General features: G+C 47.6%; 1 protein-coding gene across 1 annotated transcript in view; it reads left to right on the top strand.

Annotated features, from left to right (window-relative positions):
* Positions 1-514: 514 nt before the first annotated feature.
* LOC142580034 (L-sorbose 1-dehydrogenase-like) overlaps positions 515-15,972 on the top strand; it is a 61,283-nt gene continuing 45,825 nt past the window's right edge. The window contains exons 1-3 of the mRNA XM_075690772.1: positions 515-750; positions 9,281-9,483; positions 10,971-11,157. Of these exons, the coding sequence (XP_075546887.1) occupies positions 567-750; positions 9,281-9,483; positions 10,971-11,157 (574 nt within the window). The 5' untranslated portion in view covers positions 515-566. The remainder of the gene's footprint in view (positions 751-9,280; positions 9,484-10,970; positions 11,158-15,972) is intronic.

Genomic DNA, 15,972 nt, shown 5'->3' with positions numbered 1-15,972 from the left:
CCCTCGTGGAGCACGCGGAAGCCCTCCCTCAAACGCTGACCTTGCTGTTGTGCAGCCTTGCTATTCTGTTACTTCTTCCTCCACCGCGGCGTAACGCAGAGAACCACTTAGCGATTAAGGGGGTGTGCATTTATTCAGGGTGAATAAATACGGGGCCGCTCGGAAGCACATTCGCACTACCGTCTCTTGTATGCAAGCTCTTCTTGTCTCTCTCCGTCATGTCATATGTCATCCGTGTCAGGCGATGTGTACTAACCGCGTGAACAGGGAAACCTCTATAGACTGCATCAGCCCGATTCTGTCGTGTGCACGTGGGTGTAATTAGGTAGGCGTGGCACATTGCGCCCGCTCATCTGCATAATACAGGTTTTCACCGTTGACAAAATGAACTAACATAGCGCAGCAAGTGCCAGCCTTTGGTGAACGTAGCAGCCTTTTCACTTCATAAGGCGCATTGTCCTCCTTTGTCTGTCATGATTGAATGATAGCGTAAAAGCACTATAAAATTCGCGCACGTTCAGGGGACAAACACTTCCGTCGCCCAGACAGAACGCTGGGCATCGTCAATGAGCAGCGGCATGAATGCCACGACGTGCGCTCTTTCATCGGCTGGTGCGGCCGCACCTCAGAGCGAGCTAAATCTGATGCTGGCCTTGGTCAACCTCATAACGCACGTGCCCTTCGACAGCCTCCCAGTGCTCCGAGACTATGAGCTCAGCCATCTGCGGCAGGAATACGACTATGTCATTGGTAAGAAAACTATAGGCGCAGCACTTACTATATCTGGCGCTGTGCCGCTGCACACGAGGTCGCGTTTCCGATTCTTGACAGCAGCAGCGCTAAGCCGATGTAGGCTTAAATCAAAAATGAATCGCGCACTTCCTTTTGCGTGAACGCTCAATGTGCTGAAATACCAAAACCACGAAACCTAACCTTGAAATTTCAGAAAGAAATCCTTTAGGTGTTCTGTAGTTGAAAATCTGTCATGTCATGGATTCTGTTCTGACTTCACTTTTTAGCATGTCAGGCTACGTTAGCTTATGTGCAAAAACAAGCAGTGAATTAAATTGCATGATCTTGCGTCATCTCACGACAAGAAAGTCTCCCATTATGCTAGTGACAGCGGACGCACAATCTGCCGCAAAGGTGCACGTAATAGAGCTCTGCGCGCGTGTCGGCTCCCCAGCGCTTCTGCTGCTCTCGCAGCCGCTCGCTCCCGGCACGGCTTTGTTCATCTAAGAAAATGCATCAATGCGCCCTGATTTCCATGTCGAACAACATGAAGTAGCTGAGCTTGGGACACGTCTTCAGAGGAGAATGTCAACCTCACCCCGTAATTTCGCAGCACAGGTTTACTGAGCTGTCAGCCGTGTTTTGAACGCGTCAGTGTCTATGTATTTACGCTGCGATTGTGCAGCTATGCTTTAACACACTAACTTCAGGATAACGCAAACGAGGCAACGCTCTTGCAAGGAAAAGAACTGGCTGAACAAATAGAACAATTGTCTTCGTAATACAGCAGCGGTTTTTTCGGCTAAGCATCGTGTGCAATGTGCATTCTTAAATTACCTTGACTGTACAAAACTCTGCCTGAAACGCTCTTCAGAACGCAAGCCCTTTCTTCTATAGACAATGTGGGCTGTCGTCACCGTTAGCCTCCACAAAGTGCCGTGTCACTGGCCCTCGAAAATAAACGTGCTCTGCGAACGTTTACTTCTGCGTTTAATTTTATCGCGATAACAGTTATACGGGCACTGATAGCGCTTTGCGCCATCACCATTGCCGTCGTTACACACCTGGTGTGGCAGCGCTGATGGCCACGAACTCGGCTGCTGGCTAGAAGGGGAGCATGGGTAATCACAAGCCCATCCAAGTCTTCCCGTGCGTGCATTGTCGACGGTGACGCGGTCTGCTGGGTTGCTTAGATGCGCACTGAAATGATAAAGGCAGTGGCAACACTGAGCGTTCGAGACAATACAGCGCGCTCCCTGCTTCCGGCGCTCGTCATCGCGTCAAGATTGAGATCGCCAGTGGCCCCAGTGAATGAGCTAGCTCTGTCTTTCTTTTTTTTTTGTCATGATAACACAGCTCCGTTTATGTGTGTTTTGGACACGTGGCACCAAGTGTAATTACTTATGAAGCTAATTTTTGTTGCAATTTATACTGCCCAGAAGACTACGTTAGCTTTAGAACATACATTTCAATACCTTGCTACTGCTGTGACTGTTGCTTCCTTCGGGCGATACCTTTTCAACGACATTCATTAGAAACGGTGGTTGCCGTGGGGAGATGTAGTGGGACATAACACTAGATTTTATATAAGTATTGTGGGAATTTATCAGCTGTCCTTTGTCATCTGTACATAATCATCATCATGTGGGGTTCATATGGGGTTCTTCTTCTTCATCGCTTGTGGGGCTGGCTCTTGAGTGTGATCTGTGCTGTGGGCGTGGTCGGTTAACCACGCCTTTGACGCGGAATAAACGTCGTGATAAATCACAAGTGGTGGAGTGTGCTCTTCGGTCCTCGGTCCTCTGACTGCCCGCTCAACCTCCTGGAGCTTCGATCGGGTCGCCGATTGCGCCAGCTGTCCGCCAGCATGTCGCAGGACAAGCCAACAGGCACTTCTACTTCCACCATCTCGGCCTCGGCTACCCCAGCCTTTCCGTATTGAGTTGTTAGTGGGCACGAGCGTGATCCCCATCTCTTTGCTGGACTTCGCGGTGAAGACATCGAGTACTGGCTGGACGACTATGACCGAGTGAGTTTGGCTAACCGTTGGGATGGTGCGTCCAAGCTACGTCACGTCGCCTTTTATCTGACAGGAGAAGCGAAGACTTGGTTTTTCAACCATGAGGTTGATTTCACGAACTGGGCGCTTTCAGACAGCAGCTCCGCCAAATCTTCGGCACACTGGCTGTTCGTTCCGCCCTCGCAAAAAAGACGCTCGGCACCCGCAAACAACAACTCGGGGAATCTTATACGTCGTACATCGAGGATGTGCTTGCTCTTTGTCTACGCGTGAACACGGCCATGACCGAATCTGACAGGGTTCGCCACATCGTCAAAGGCATCGGGGCTATTGCTTTCAAAGCCCCGCTACAAGAACCCCGCTACAGTCGCTGATATCATCGCTACTTGCCATCGCCTTGACGAACTCGAATCAATACGGTTGCAGCCAGACACCACTGCAAACACTACCGCCGACGACCCTACGTTACGAGCAATGATACGCGCAATAATTCGAGAAGAGCTACAGTATCTTGGCTTAGCCGCAGGGCCTATGCCTTCTCATGCCTCGACTACCAATCTGCGAGACGTTATCAAGGAGGAATAGGCATCCATGGCTGGTGCAGCATACACGGACCCTCTAACCCCTATGGCCCCCCCAACGTACGCACAAGTAGCCGCAGTTAATCCAGTCATCGTTCCACCGATGCCTCCAAAACCAACACCGGTCCACATGGCTTCCATGACTACCAGCGCACCTACCCAAACCAGCTATCCGCATTGGCGTCCTCCTCGTCCCATCTGCTACTACTGCGGCTATCGTGGCCACATAGCACGCTTTTGCCGCAAGCGCCAGCAAGACGAACGTCGCGGATATGACCTATACGAACGGGATGACTTTTCGCCCGGAGCTACTTTCCAACGTCTAGGGAGCTTCCATGACCAACGCCGTCCTTATGGTCCACCGCGCGGCCGCTCTCCATCGCCTACTGTAGCATCCTAGACGGCTCAGACGTACCGTCCTGCGAAACGCCGCTCGCCGTCAACCCTTCGCCGCTCTGCGTCATCAGTGAGAACTGCTTCCCAAATAACGGAGCGTCGTCCGGAAAACTGAATTATGCAGCTTTTGGAAGAAAAGCTGCATCGAACGACAGGACAGAAATTGCCCCATCGCGGCCGTGCAATATTATATTGCTTGTAGTAGAAGGTGTACAAGTAGAAGTTTTGATAGACATTGGTGCTAGTGTTTCAGTTATTCACCGTGCATTGTGTTCGCGACTTCGGAAAGTTACGAGCCCCTATGATGGACCTACGCTACTCGCTGCTCAAGGGGCCGCCATTCGACCTATCGCCATGTGCACTGCTCGTATTTCCATCGATGGACTTCTGCATTACGTACAATTTGCAGTGCTAAGTTCGTGTGCCCAGCAGCTCATATTTAGATGGGATTTTCTTTCTACGGCCCCCGCCTCCATCTGCTGCGGGCAACGCGTTCTCCACATGACTGACACGACCTATTCTCTTCATGCAGGTGACGCACCACTTCACTTGCTTGCTGCAGAAGATACCGCGCCACTTCCTCGCCATCAAAGCATCGTTACCATCACGTCTGACGTCATTGACTGCGGCGACGTGCTCGTATTACCATCTGCACGCTGTCTCGCAAGAGGGATAGCCTTTGCATCAGGGCTGGTTCGGTTTGATCATGGCTCTGCACTTCTCTACGCTACAAACCCGATATCTGAAAAGATTCTCATCCCAAAAGGCACTACATTGGCTTGCGCCGCTGAATCGGAGTCTATATCTGTTGTTTCCGTTAAACCAGCTTCCTCTGAAGTTCCTTGTACCGAACGGGCCGCATCTCCTTCAGCTCTTGCAGCTGCCATCAGTTCCGACCTGACACCTTCGCAGTCACAACAATTGCTTGCTTTGCTCCGAAAACATGAAGCTTCGTTTGACGCGCATTCAGCTTCGTTGGGAAAGACTTCGATTACGACGCATCGGATAGAGACAGATGGTACATCCGTCGTGCGCCGTAGACCATATCGCGTATCGCTAGCCGAGAGGAAAGTCATTGACGAGAACGTCACCGATATGCTTCAATGGAATATAATACGCCCCTCTGCTAGCCCTTGGTCTTCGCCCGTTGTTTTGGTTCGAAAAAAAAAAGACGGCTCTGTTCGATTTTGTGTCGACTACCGAGCACTTAACAAGATCACACGCAAGGATGTATACCCTATGCCGTGAATAGACGATGCCTTGGATTCCCTACAGGGTGCCGAGTACTTCTCCAGCATCGATCTGCGTTCCGGCTACTGGCAGATACCTATGCACGAGGACGATAAAGAGAAAACAGCGTTTTCAACACCAGATAGGCTCTACGAGTTTAATGTCATGCCATTCGGCCTCTGCAATGCGCCTGCAACGTTCGAGCGCATGACTGACACCGTTCTTCGTGGCCTAAAGTGGAAGACTGGCTTGTGCTACCTGGACGATACTGTTGTTTTCTCGTGAACCTTCTCTCAGCATGCTCAGTGGCTATGGTGTTGGGCTGCTGAGCACGAGGTCGCGGGATCGAATCCCGGCCACGGCGGCCGCATTTCGATGGGGGCGAAATGCGAAAACACCCGTGTGCTTAGATTTAGGTGCACGTTAAAGAACCCCAGGTGGTCAAAATTTCCGGAGTCCTCCACTACGGCGTGCCTCATAATCAGAAAGTGGTTTTGGCACGTAAAACCCCAAATATTATTATTATATTACTTCTCTCAGCACCTGCAACGTCTGGATGAAGCTCTCACGTGCCTTGCCAACGCTGGACTTCAGCTAAACACCAAGAAATGCCATTTTGCGAGCAAGTCGATCAAGGTACTACGCCACATTGTGAGCAAAGATGGCATTCGTCCTGATCATGACAAGGTTTTGGCAGTTCAGCACTTCCCTCGTCCCGAAAACACCAAAGATTTGCGCAGTTTCTTAGGCCTTGCTTCCTATTTTAGCCGATTCATATGAGGCTTACTTGAATACCATCACCTCTGCAGAAATTACTGGGTTCCAATGTTCCCTTTGTGTGGTCTCCCGAATGTGAAACTGCGTTCGCCCATCTGAAGCGCGCTCTCACATCTGAAGCGCGCTCTCACATCTGAACCAGTACTACGCCATTTTGATGAAGCTGCTCCTGCTCTCCTGCATACGGATGCTAGCGGTAACGGCATTGGTGGCATTCTGCTACAGCGAGACGACACTTTAGGTGAGAGGGTCGTCGCATACGCAAGTCGCGTTCTGAGAAATGCCGAAAAGAATTACACCATCACGCAGCAGGAATGCCCAGCTATCATTTGGTCTTTGCAGAAGTTTCGACCTTATATTCACGGCCGCCATATTACGATAGTTACAGACCATCATGCATTATGCTGGCTTTCAACGCTGAAGAATTTGTCTGGACGACTTGGTCGGTGGATTCTTCGTCTGCAAGAATACGCGTTACTATTACAAGTGCAGAAAATAACACCAAGATGCCGACGCCGATTCTCGCTGTCCGCTTTCTACGACACCATGCAATGGACCTACAACTACCATCCGTGACAAGCTTTCGCACGATCCCTCGTCACATGCTTTCTTGTTGGCCACTGTCGACGAGATGCCTCCACACGACAACAAATCCTTCCAATCTCATCAACTTGCCGACTATTATTGTCGGCGCATCATAGACAACCCTCAAAAAGCTTCGCGCCAGCCTAACACCCGCCTTCGTCGACAGCTGACGCAATTTAAGATTGACAACCGCGTCCTGTACTACCATGTATATCACCCTGACGGTCAACGCTGGGTTCCTGTCCTGCCACGCTCTCTACGTGCTCATGTCCTGCAGGCTTCTCACGACGGCATGACTGCTGGTCACCTTGGTTTCCAGTAAACCTATGACCGCATCAAAGGTCGCTTCTACTGGCCTGGATTGTCCGCCAGTGTAGCGAGGTATGTCGCTTCCTGCGTCCTATGTCAGCGTCGAAAGCTCTCTGCATCAGCTCCAAGCGTACAACTGCAACCGGTTCCTTGTCCATCGCAACCGTTTGAGGTCGTTGGCATTGACCTGTATGGTCCTCTTCCTGTGACTCTCACCGGTAAACGATGGATCGTGACAGCCGTTGATCACTTGACACGCTACGCCGAAACAACTTGTGTGAGTTCTGCCTCAGCCTCTGAAGTTGCTGCATTCATACTTCAGTCCTTAATAATGCGTCACGGTGCTCCTCGCGTCCTCCTGAGCGACCGTGGAAAATCATTCCTCTCTCAACTACTAGACGAAGTACTCAGAGACTCCGGAACCACCCACAAGACTACCTCCAGTTACCATCCGCAAACCAACGGCCTCACAGAGCGATTACATCGCACGCTGTCAGACATGCTGGCCATGTACATCGAACCGGAGCACAGAAACTGGGAAATAATTTTGCCATTCGTGACTTTTGCATATAATACCGCCGTTCAACGCACGACCGGTTATCGCCATTCTACCGTGTCTATCGTTGTTCGCGCTCTTCCTGTCTTGACGTCTCTTTCTTCGCGCCAACTGTCCATCAATGTTCATCATTCTGGGAAGAATATGTGGGCCGCATTCTGCGTTGTCGCCAGCTCGCTCGCATCAACACCGAAGCAAGGACACAGGACCGCAAGCAGCATTACGACGCCTCTCATCGCGTCGTATGCTTCCGCCTTGGTGCGGAAGTGCTACTCCGAACATCAGTTCGTACTCCTGGCTTGTGTGACAAGTTTCAGCTTCGGTTCATCGGCCCCTACAAAGTCTTGGAGCAGACTTCTCCAGTTAACTTTCGCCTGGTACCAGTTATTGTTCCAAATGACCGCCGCTGCCGCGCCATTGAGATTGTCCACGTTTCCGTATGAAGCCTTTCAAGAGGAGTTTGCCGCCCCTTTGAATTCCGGCTAGGATGGCCGCTCTCGCGCGAGGGGACACTGGTGTGGGAATTTATCAGCTATTCGTTGTCATCTGTACATGATCATCATCATGTGGGGTTCATGTGGGGTTCTTCTTCATCATCGCTTGTGGGGCTGGCTCTAGAGTGTGATCTGTGCTGTGGGCGTGGTCGGTTAACCGCATCTTTGACGCGGAATAAACGTCGTGATAACTGCTGCATCACAGTATAAAGGTCTTGAATGAAAACGCGAAAACTACGATTCATCACTCGAGCTGTCTGCACTTTCTGGCTGGGTCACAGAAATAAAATTCACAACAAACATTGCGTGCAGATTGAAAAGCTTAAACTAGCCAAGATTGACTACCATTTCACAGTTGGGTGATTGCTTTGTTAGTGCCTCATTTGTGCTGGCCTGCGCACATTGAAAGCTTGTACTTTAATTTGCAATGCGAGCGCTTATTTTAAAGCACACGAAAAGCAAAAAGTGTATGCTACCCCACATGGCCACAAACGGGCCAGGAAGTTCCGCAGAAGAGAAGTTTTCTTATTCGTGACGTCGCAATGCTTGCTGATTTGAAGCCACTGATTAACGCGTTTCGCGTGCAAGTTCAACGTTGCCATTATGACAGAAATATATAAACGTGCCTTATACTGCGAACGTCCAAATTGTGCGAGTGTGAGTTGGAACTCCTCTTGCGCCTCAAAACCGTTTCTCGCAGAAATGCGACTCTCTCTCAAATCTGCTGTATAAGTAGTATGATGAAAAGGTGCACAAAAGGTTGGACCTTCCTGGTAGGATGCCGAAAACACCCTTGCTTGAGCCTCTTGTGCAGCGCGAATAATGAACCCCAGCAAACGACTGCCCTGGAACGTATGAAGTATTCTGCTCATTTAAAACAGGCTATGTGTTTTCCTGAGTTTGTCCAGTACATATTCTGATGGTGGAGAGTAAGCAAATGTAAAAGAAAAACAAAGGTTATTACAAGTGCTTAGAAAGTGTCAGTCGAATCGTGATATGGCACGCTTACATTACATTTCAGGCCTCATAGCATTGCTAGGTGGAGACCCACAGCGGTAGCCCAACGGCTGCGGCGTTGGTCGGCTGAGCTCGACATTGCAGGTTCAATCTCGTACGGTGTGCTCATTACTTACATTTATTAGCAGGTTAAAGAATCCGTGGTGACCACAGTAAATACGGAATCCCCTACTATGCGGGTGGCCATTTCGAAAACAATGCAGAACAAAAACCTAAAGTAACAGACGGAAAAATGCTTAGAACAATAACAGAATCCGCTTCACATAACATGCGGTGGAGCATCCCCAGTGAATTTCGCGAGGGCAAATAAGTTGGACCGATACACACCAATCACCCATTCAAGCTCGAATATTTCAATCGGAAGTCCATGTGCGGCTTTCTGACTTGGTAGTGACGCTATGGCGCGACTATCATTCCTCTACGGCTACCCACTCATGTCTCAGCACGTCAGCCCCGCCCCACTGAAGTGAGGCGTTAACCATCCAGGAAAGCACTCTAAATGAAGTATGTCTGGACGTCCTTGGCTCCAGTTTTTATACCTTAGTTCTTTTCCTCGCGATTATGGGCGACTCCTTCTCCGCAGTGGGCGGTGGATCTGCAGGCTGCGTGATCGCGAACCGACTCTCGGCAGACCCAAGCGCCATGGTGTTGCTTCTGGAAGCCGGAGGACTTGAGACCGCTTCGCGGCAAATCCCGCTGGTTGCGCCCTTCAACATCAGAGGCCACGATGATTGGGATTACTGGAGCACGCCGCAGAAGAACGGTATCCTCTCTTACCGAGACCAGGTAAGGCGGACACTATCAAGCTTGGACGCACTGATCGCAACAAGCTGAATGTCCACAGTGCTCAGTCAGTGCGTTGCGCAGACTGTCTGAAACATTCGCAGGAAACATTACAGCGGACGTGAGTCAGTGTCAGGTGCGGAGTAGACTTCGTCTGGTAGGTGCTCCATTGCCGCACGGATGGGCATTCAAGTCTTTATACACGCTGTGCCTTGTCTAGCAAGCCTGGTTGCCCGGACTTCTTTAATTCTCTCTCTACATCAGAAGTTTTCCTTACAAACATAGCAATGTTTTACCGCGATACATTTGGTAGATGCTAAAAAAGCCTAGGCGTTAAAGTTTACAATGTGTAGCCCTTCATTATGATGTCTCTCATAGCTCTTATGTTATTAACAGCTTAGACCAGCGCCGCTTCTACACTTGCGCTATTAGGGAGACACGCCTAATTCACATGCCAGACGCTTATCCCAAAGAGACACATTTACTAGTTTGGCATGTTCGTGACAGCCTATGTTCTGAGTGTTAGATGGACGCTGCTCTTATCAGTTGGCTTGTATTTTTCTTTATATGGAGTAGCATAACATACACGCCAACACGAAAGCTTTTCTAGTTTTCATTAAGCAGCGTGTCTCTGTAAATCGCACGTATCATACAACGGTCACGAGAGCACTGGGGCTGGATAACGATTTCAATCGTTGTCATAAGTTATGCCTCGGGTTCCCGCTAGTAGGGATGCCTGTTGCCTCAAGCTCCTGGTTTCATTCGTGGATTCCCACAAGAATAAAGAACATCGCATAGATAGCGTAAAGTGCTGCGGAGAACATTGGCAAGAGCGCAATTATCCGGGTACATGATAGTTGGCGCTTAAATGCGGCGCCGCAGAAACCTTGAAAACTTTATTCTCTATATCGACGTGTCTGCACAGCGCCAGAGACGAGGAAAGAAGAAAGAACACAGTCCCTCTGTTGTGCTCTTTCCTCTGCCCTCGTATTTTGCCCTTTGCACACACGTCGATACTTAATCACCAACTCGCGTGAGCTTCCACTTTATCAAGTTATTCTCTATAGCTCCCTCAATCTCAATGCTATAATGTGTCCCTGACGTTTACTCCTCTGTGTTGAGCACCGTTGAAGTGCCAGCAGTAGAAGCTTGGCAGTTATAGGGTGGTGAGCAACAATTTTTCTTTTCCCTGTCTTTACACCAGTAAAATGAATAAACAGCTAAGCTTCACCTTACGAAAACGCGTAGTATCTGCACCTTGCTAGCGTTTCTCAATGTGCAAAGCGACCTTAAGGCCAGTGGCGCCGTGTGCTAGAGAAACCTAAACTCGCTGTCGGAAGCCATTTATGTAGTATCAGTGTAAGCAGGATAGGCTTGTATCGTATGCCTCGCGCGGTGGTACCGCAGTGATAGCATGCCTACAAACTAGCTCTGCGAGGTTCTACTACAGTCCCCTCTTCAACGTTATGCTATCTTCAACATATGTGCAGCGGCTCTCTCTCTCACGCGGCAAGGTCCTCGGCGGCAGCAGCGTTTTAAACTACATGTACTACACGAGGGGCCATCCGCGCGACTTCGATCGGTGGGCGAACAAATACGGGGCGAAGGGCTGGGCCTACGAGGACGTCCTGCCGCACTTCAAGGCCATCGAGGACTACCGCGCGGACACGCCAGACGGTGAGTAATTTGCTTCGCTGGCAGCTCCTTCATTGGAGAGGAACACAGGGGAGCTCTTTCATATTTCTTGGCTTTCCTGCCTGTTGCGATTGCAGCAAAACGAGTTAAGGTTCGATGGCTATCGCGGGCTGATGTTTGGGTGGTGGCGTACTGTTGAGAGGCAACGTTATATCGATCGGTCACTTTTATTGGCTCTGTTCAAATGCCAGCGAAATACACAGACAAAAAAACTAATAGAAAACCACGGAAATCGCATAACGTTTCTAACATGTGAAAGAGAAATAATAATTCTGCCGATTCTATGAACCAGATGATGTATATAAACTGTGAGTTTGTTACGCAAGCGCGGTAAATTAGTAAATAAATAGATTTCCTGACCACGGTAATACATCGATAAATATATATATCGAAATGTTTAAACTGAACCCGATAAAAGGATAGCAGCGGATACGGATGGACGGAAAATTTTATTGAGGTCCATAAGAACGTGCACTAGCACGTAGCGGGCTGCTCCCACTTAGTGCAATTCTAACTCTTAAGCTATATTACTCGACGAGGCGACCATTACTTCTGCGAGCAATCAAAATTCTGTATTAAATGATTAGCATAATTACACTAATTAACTTCTTAAATAATCACTTAATCCCAACGTATTTCAATCTAGGGCATGTAGCTAGGGATTTTTCAAGGCCTATCCACTTGGAACGAATTCTGAGAATGGCACTGGTATCGTGATATGCGTCGACAAATTTTCGGTTAAAATGCACTGTTGTTCCACGAACTAATGTTGTTTTCTGCATTGAAGCGCAAAGTTAACATCAATGTCAATGCATTTCGTCAGACACTTCGAAAATTAATATCTCGAAGCTGGTGTAGTCCTGATAATTCGTTTCAAGTGGATATGCCTTGCGAACTCACCCGCTTATTCTGTAGACTGAAATATGTGTGATAAATTAATTCGCAAGTTCACTAGTGCAATTATGTCAAGTATTCAAGTAAGCATTTTGATTTTATGTAGATGTAATGGCCACCTCATCGTGTAATTTAGCTCAAGGGTTAGAATTTATCATCTGCCATAGGCAATATTATAAATGTGTTGCACACCAAAATTACCATCTTGTATATGTGATGGTATAGCGTGTTTAACCTTGTAGTTTTGTTTAGATTGGTGTTGTAGACGTACTACTCACAAGTTTACACGTGACAGCGCTGTACGACTTATCAATATCATCCTATTTAGGTGCAAATAGATACATTATAACGCTTTGATATCATCATTACTGGTCATATACCTATTTGGTAAATCAGGCTTGTTTCTACTAATTATTTTCCTCTATACCAGGTTTGGTTAAAAACTTAAAGGCCGAAAGCCAATTGGGCAGTCGTTATATTTTACTTCCTTTTAAAATCTCACACCTTAATAAATATTCCTCAGATGCTAAGGAGCAGTATATCTACAACTATACTAATTGATACACACTCCTGAGTTAGGGGTTTTGTAAAGACCAAACACACTGAGCATATTTTAGGGCATATTTCGCATGATAAGCAAAATGGCACTTTGTCACGGCGCGTGACATTTGCGCTCTAATAAAGGCTCAAACCTGCTTTGCATTGCTAATTAGGCATTATTCAATGGCACTGCCATGAAGTCCTGGTCGAAAGTAAAGGGACAAGGAAAATTTGAAGACTCAAGTACTTTGCAGGGTGCTTTTTTCCACGATTGGTTCACTGTTCAGCTGACAGATAAGACTAGCAGAAGAAAAGTTCTCGCATAAGAATTTTATCTTCAATATATTATGTACCATGGCGCGAGATATGAAGCACCCTACGAAGTCAAAACGAGGACAGCGCACTCTATCGCGGTTCCACTTCTCGCACTGTGGCACATAGCAAGTCGTCCCTACTTGCTGTCTTTCTCAGGGTTATTTCCTTTTGGTCTGCTTTTCACTGCGGGAAAAAATTATCCGCGTCTCGCTCAGTTCAAACATTTGTCCAAACAGCAATCTGCAAAGGGCAGTACATTTTAATGATGCTGTTGTTTTTACTAAGGTAAGAAGCATAATGAAACACGGGGATGGCTTAGCTCTCGTATCTTGATTGAACGGTCATTCAATAACATTAACTGAGACAAGGCTAAATTTAAAAGAGAAAAGCAGAGAAATTTACTAGACTGAAAAGTCTTGTGATGGCTATTGCTGCGATAGAGCAGGCAGGCGAGGTGATGGCGTACTGATAGCTGTATCTCAATGAATTTCGTCCTTTAAAGCTGAAGTTGAGTCAGCTTCAGAAGTGTTCAGGACATGAATTACAAGTAAACACACTACAAGAATACTGAGTGCTTGCTATCGCTCTTCAAACTACGCGTCATCAATCGTCGATGAATTGGGAGGCGTTCTCGTCACTGTCCTAACTCGGTACTCTCATCACCAACTTTTACATTTTAGTGACCTAAATTTTCTGAACATTAGCTGGCATGATGGTTTCCCTTTGGTAAATTAAGCTTCAATACAATGTCAACATTTTCAGACATTTGTGCTTGTTTGAATTTCGCGCAGGTGTTAACTAAGCCCGCGAGAATAACCAACTAGTCATATAATACATTACACTTTGCTCTAGTAACACGCCCCGGCCTCATATCACCGATGGCCTGCCTTCCCGGTCAAGTGACCATCTGTTCCATTATTTAGACATTACTGTCTTTTTCCTGTAGAACCAAGACTAATACATTCGTGACTTTAGGAAGCCAAACACTGACGCCATTAATCCAAAACTGTGTGTGTATTTGGACATCTTAGCTTCAACTTTGATGAGTGCAGTGTCCAGGAAAACGGCAATTTGTTCTACAACCAAGTCAGTCATACCAGTAATGCGCATGTTATCCTTCTGCGTATAAGAAGCAACAAAAAAGTGCCGTGATATAGTGGGTCTTTTAAACTTCCGCGACATTTCAAGCGTGGTAAAGTTGCAAAACAAATCAGATCGCTGGGCGTCGTGTCACAACGCAGAAGCAGAGTACACCGAAGTATGTTGCTAAGCAACACTTGCTTTCCCATAGTGTGCCTAATCTTTTATCCAGAAATGAAAATGAACTTTTGCAATGCGGTTGCTTCTAGCGAAAGCTGCAACTTCGAATCAACGCTCACTCTGGTGAACCGTTGCCGTAGTCTTAATGTGCATTATTTAACGCTGTCATGTCCGCCAACGTTTTGTTAAAAAAACGCTGCAACTGTTGACGCAGTGGTGCGCCGTGAATACTGTTCGATGATTCCTAATATATTCAAATCTTGAGGAATTATGTAGTCAATTATTTCTTTAAAAGTATCTTCATCATGTAGCACTGATAGCATTGATTGAAAATTTCTAAAGCATATTTTCGCCATTATCTTCTTGCGCAAATTTTTTCACCGCTCGCTTGATGAAGGAATCTTGACGTTGGATGGGAAATTGGGGAAAGGGGTCCCAATAAATAAATCCCGCAACAAATATTTCGCTCACAACCATTGACTCATTTCGCTAACAAGCATTCCTTCTAAACTCAGGGAGTCTATCTTTTATTTGCATGTAGATAACTTTTTAATGACCATTCATTTTTTTCTGGCCAGTTGCCAGAAACGTTGCCAGGTTCAAATTCCAATGGCGGCCTGTCCGGAGCCAAGTATTCTTAGCACCCTCTGTAGCGTCACAGATCTGACCGCCGCCGTGGTCAGTTGTTTCACGGCTGCTGGGGACTGAGGGCCGGGGTTTGATTATTGTATTCATATAGGAGGTTGTGGCTAAGAACTGCATCAGGGTGGCCAATCCTGCTCTGGTGAGAGAGGGCGTTACCGGTTCTGGTAACCGGGATCAGGCCGCACTTCAGGCCTGTTTGTGCAATTTTCTCAACAGCCGTTTTTTTTTTTCGGTGGAGAATTGCGCGGCACCGGGGTTCGAACCACGGTCCTCTTGCACGCGAGGCGGATGCTCTACCGCCCGCGCAGGAGTTGTACGCCTCATTTAACCTACAGTGGGGCCTTATTTGATCAGTCAAGGTGGACCAATTTGAGCTCGGTTATACCGCATGGGTGGCGCTCAATTAGAGAACCTGGTATTTATGACCTGCACATGTGTGGCAATACATAATAGAGAAGATTCTTTTCATTTTTGTTCCTTTTTTTAAAGGGGGGATATTAAAAAAAAGAACAGGTGATTTGAACTCGTGACCCTTGGATGTTGCCCGGAAAGATAGCTCAGTCGGTTGGTCCGTCCGGCTCCAGGTTACCTTGAAGCGCCATAGCTCCTGTCCAGAGCCTCATATTTACGTGGAAAGGGACTGATGTTGCCCGCGAAAGTGGATTTCCGATTCCGAGTGGTTGGACGGCATACTTTCTTGGAAAAATGGCCACCCGTGGAGAAGAGCAGACTCGAGCGGCTTTAGAGGCTAGGAAAAGCTTGATCACGTGCTCGGCGAGCGCGTGATCGAATGCGAGCGCTGTTGCTTTGTCTCTGCGTGTAGTAGTTAAGAGAGCCAGTTTAAGGGAGGAGAAGAACAAAGGAAAGTTTCTGAAGCAAAATTGCACCGCCGTGGTTTTAAAGCGCACCCGCGGTAGAGAAACGGAAGGCAATATAAGCGTGCGTGGCCATGATACGCACACGAAAAACTGCCTTAAAATATTTAGACTTGAGGGAACGCTTCGTTAACAAACGATAACACGGCAATCAGCACTCGAATACGACGAGAGAAATTATTGAGACATGGAAAATTCCCTTGAAATAAGTATGGTTTGCGTGACAAATGCTTGTAAGTATTGAACTTTTTAAAAGATGTGGGGAATA

The sequence above is a fragment of the Dermacentor variabilis genome, chromosome 4 (genome assembly GCF_050947875.1).
Source record: "Dermacentor variabilis isolate Ectoservices chromosome 4, ASM5094787v1, whole genome shotgun sequence".
Classification (NCBI taxonomy): Eukaryota; Metazoa; Arthropoda; class Arachnida; order Ixodida; family Ixodidae; genus Dermacentor; species Dermacentor variabilis.
The sequence above is the reverse complement of the archived record's forward strand: the minus strand, read 5'-3'. Positions and strand labels throughout refer to the sequence as shown.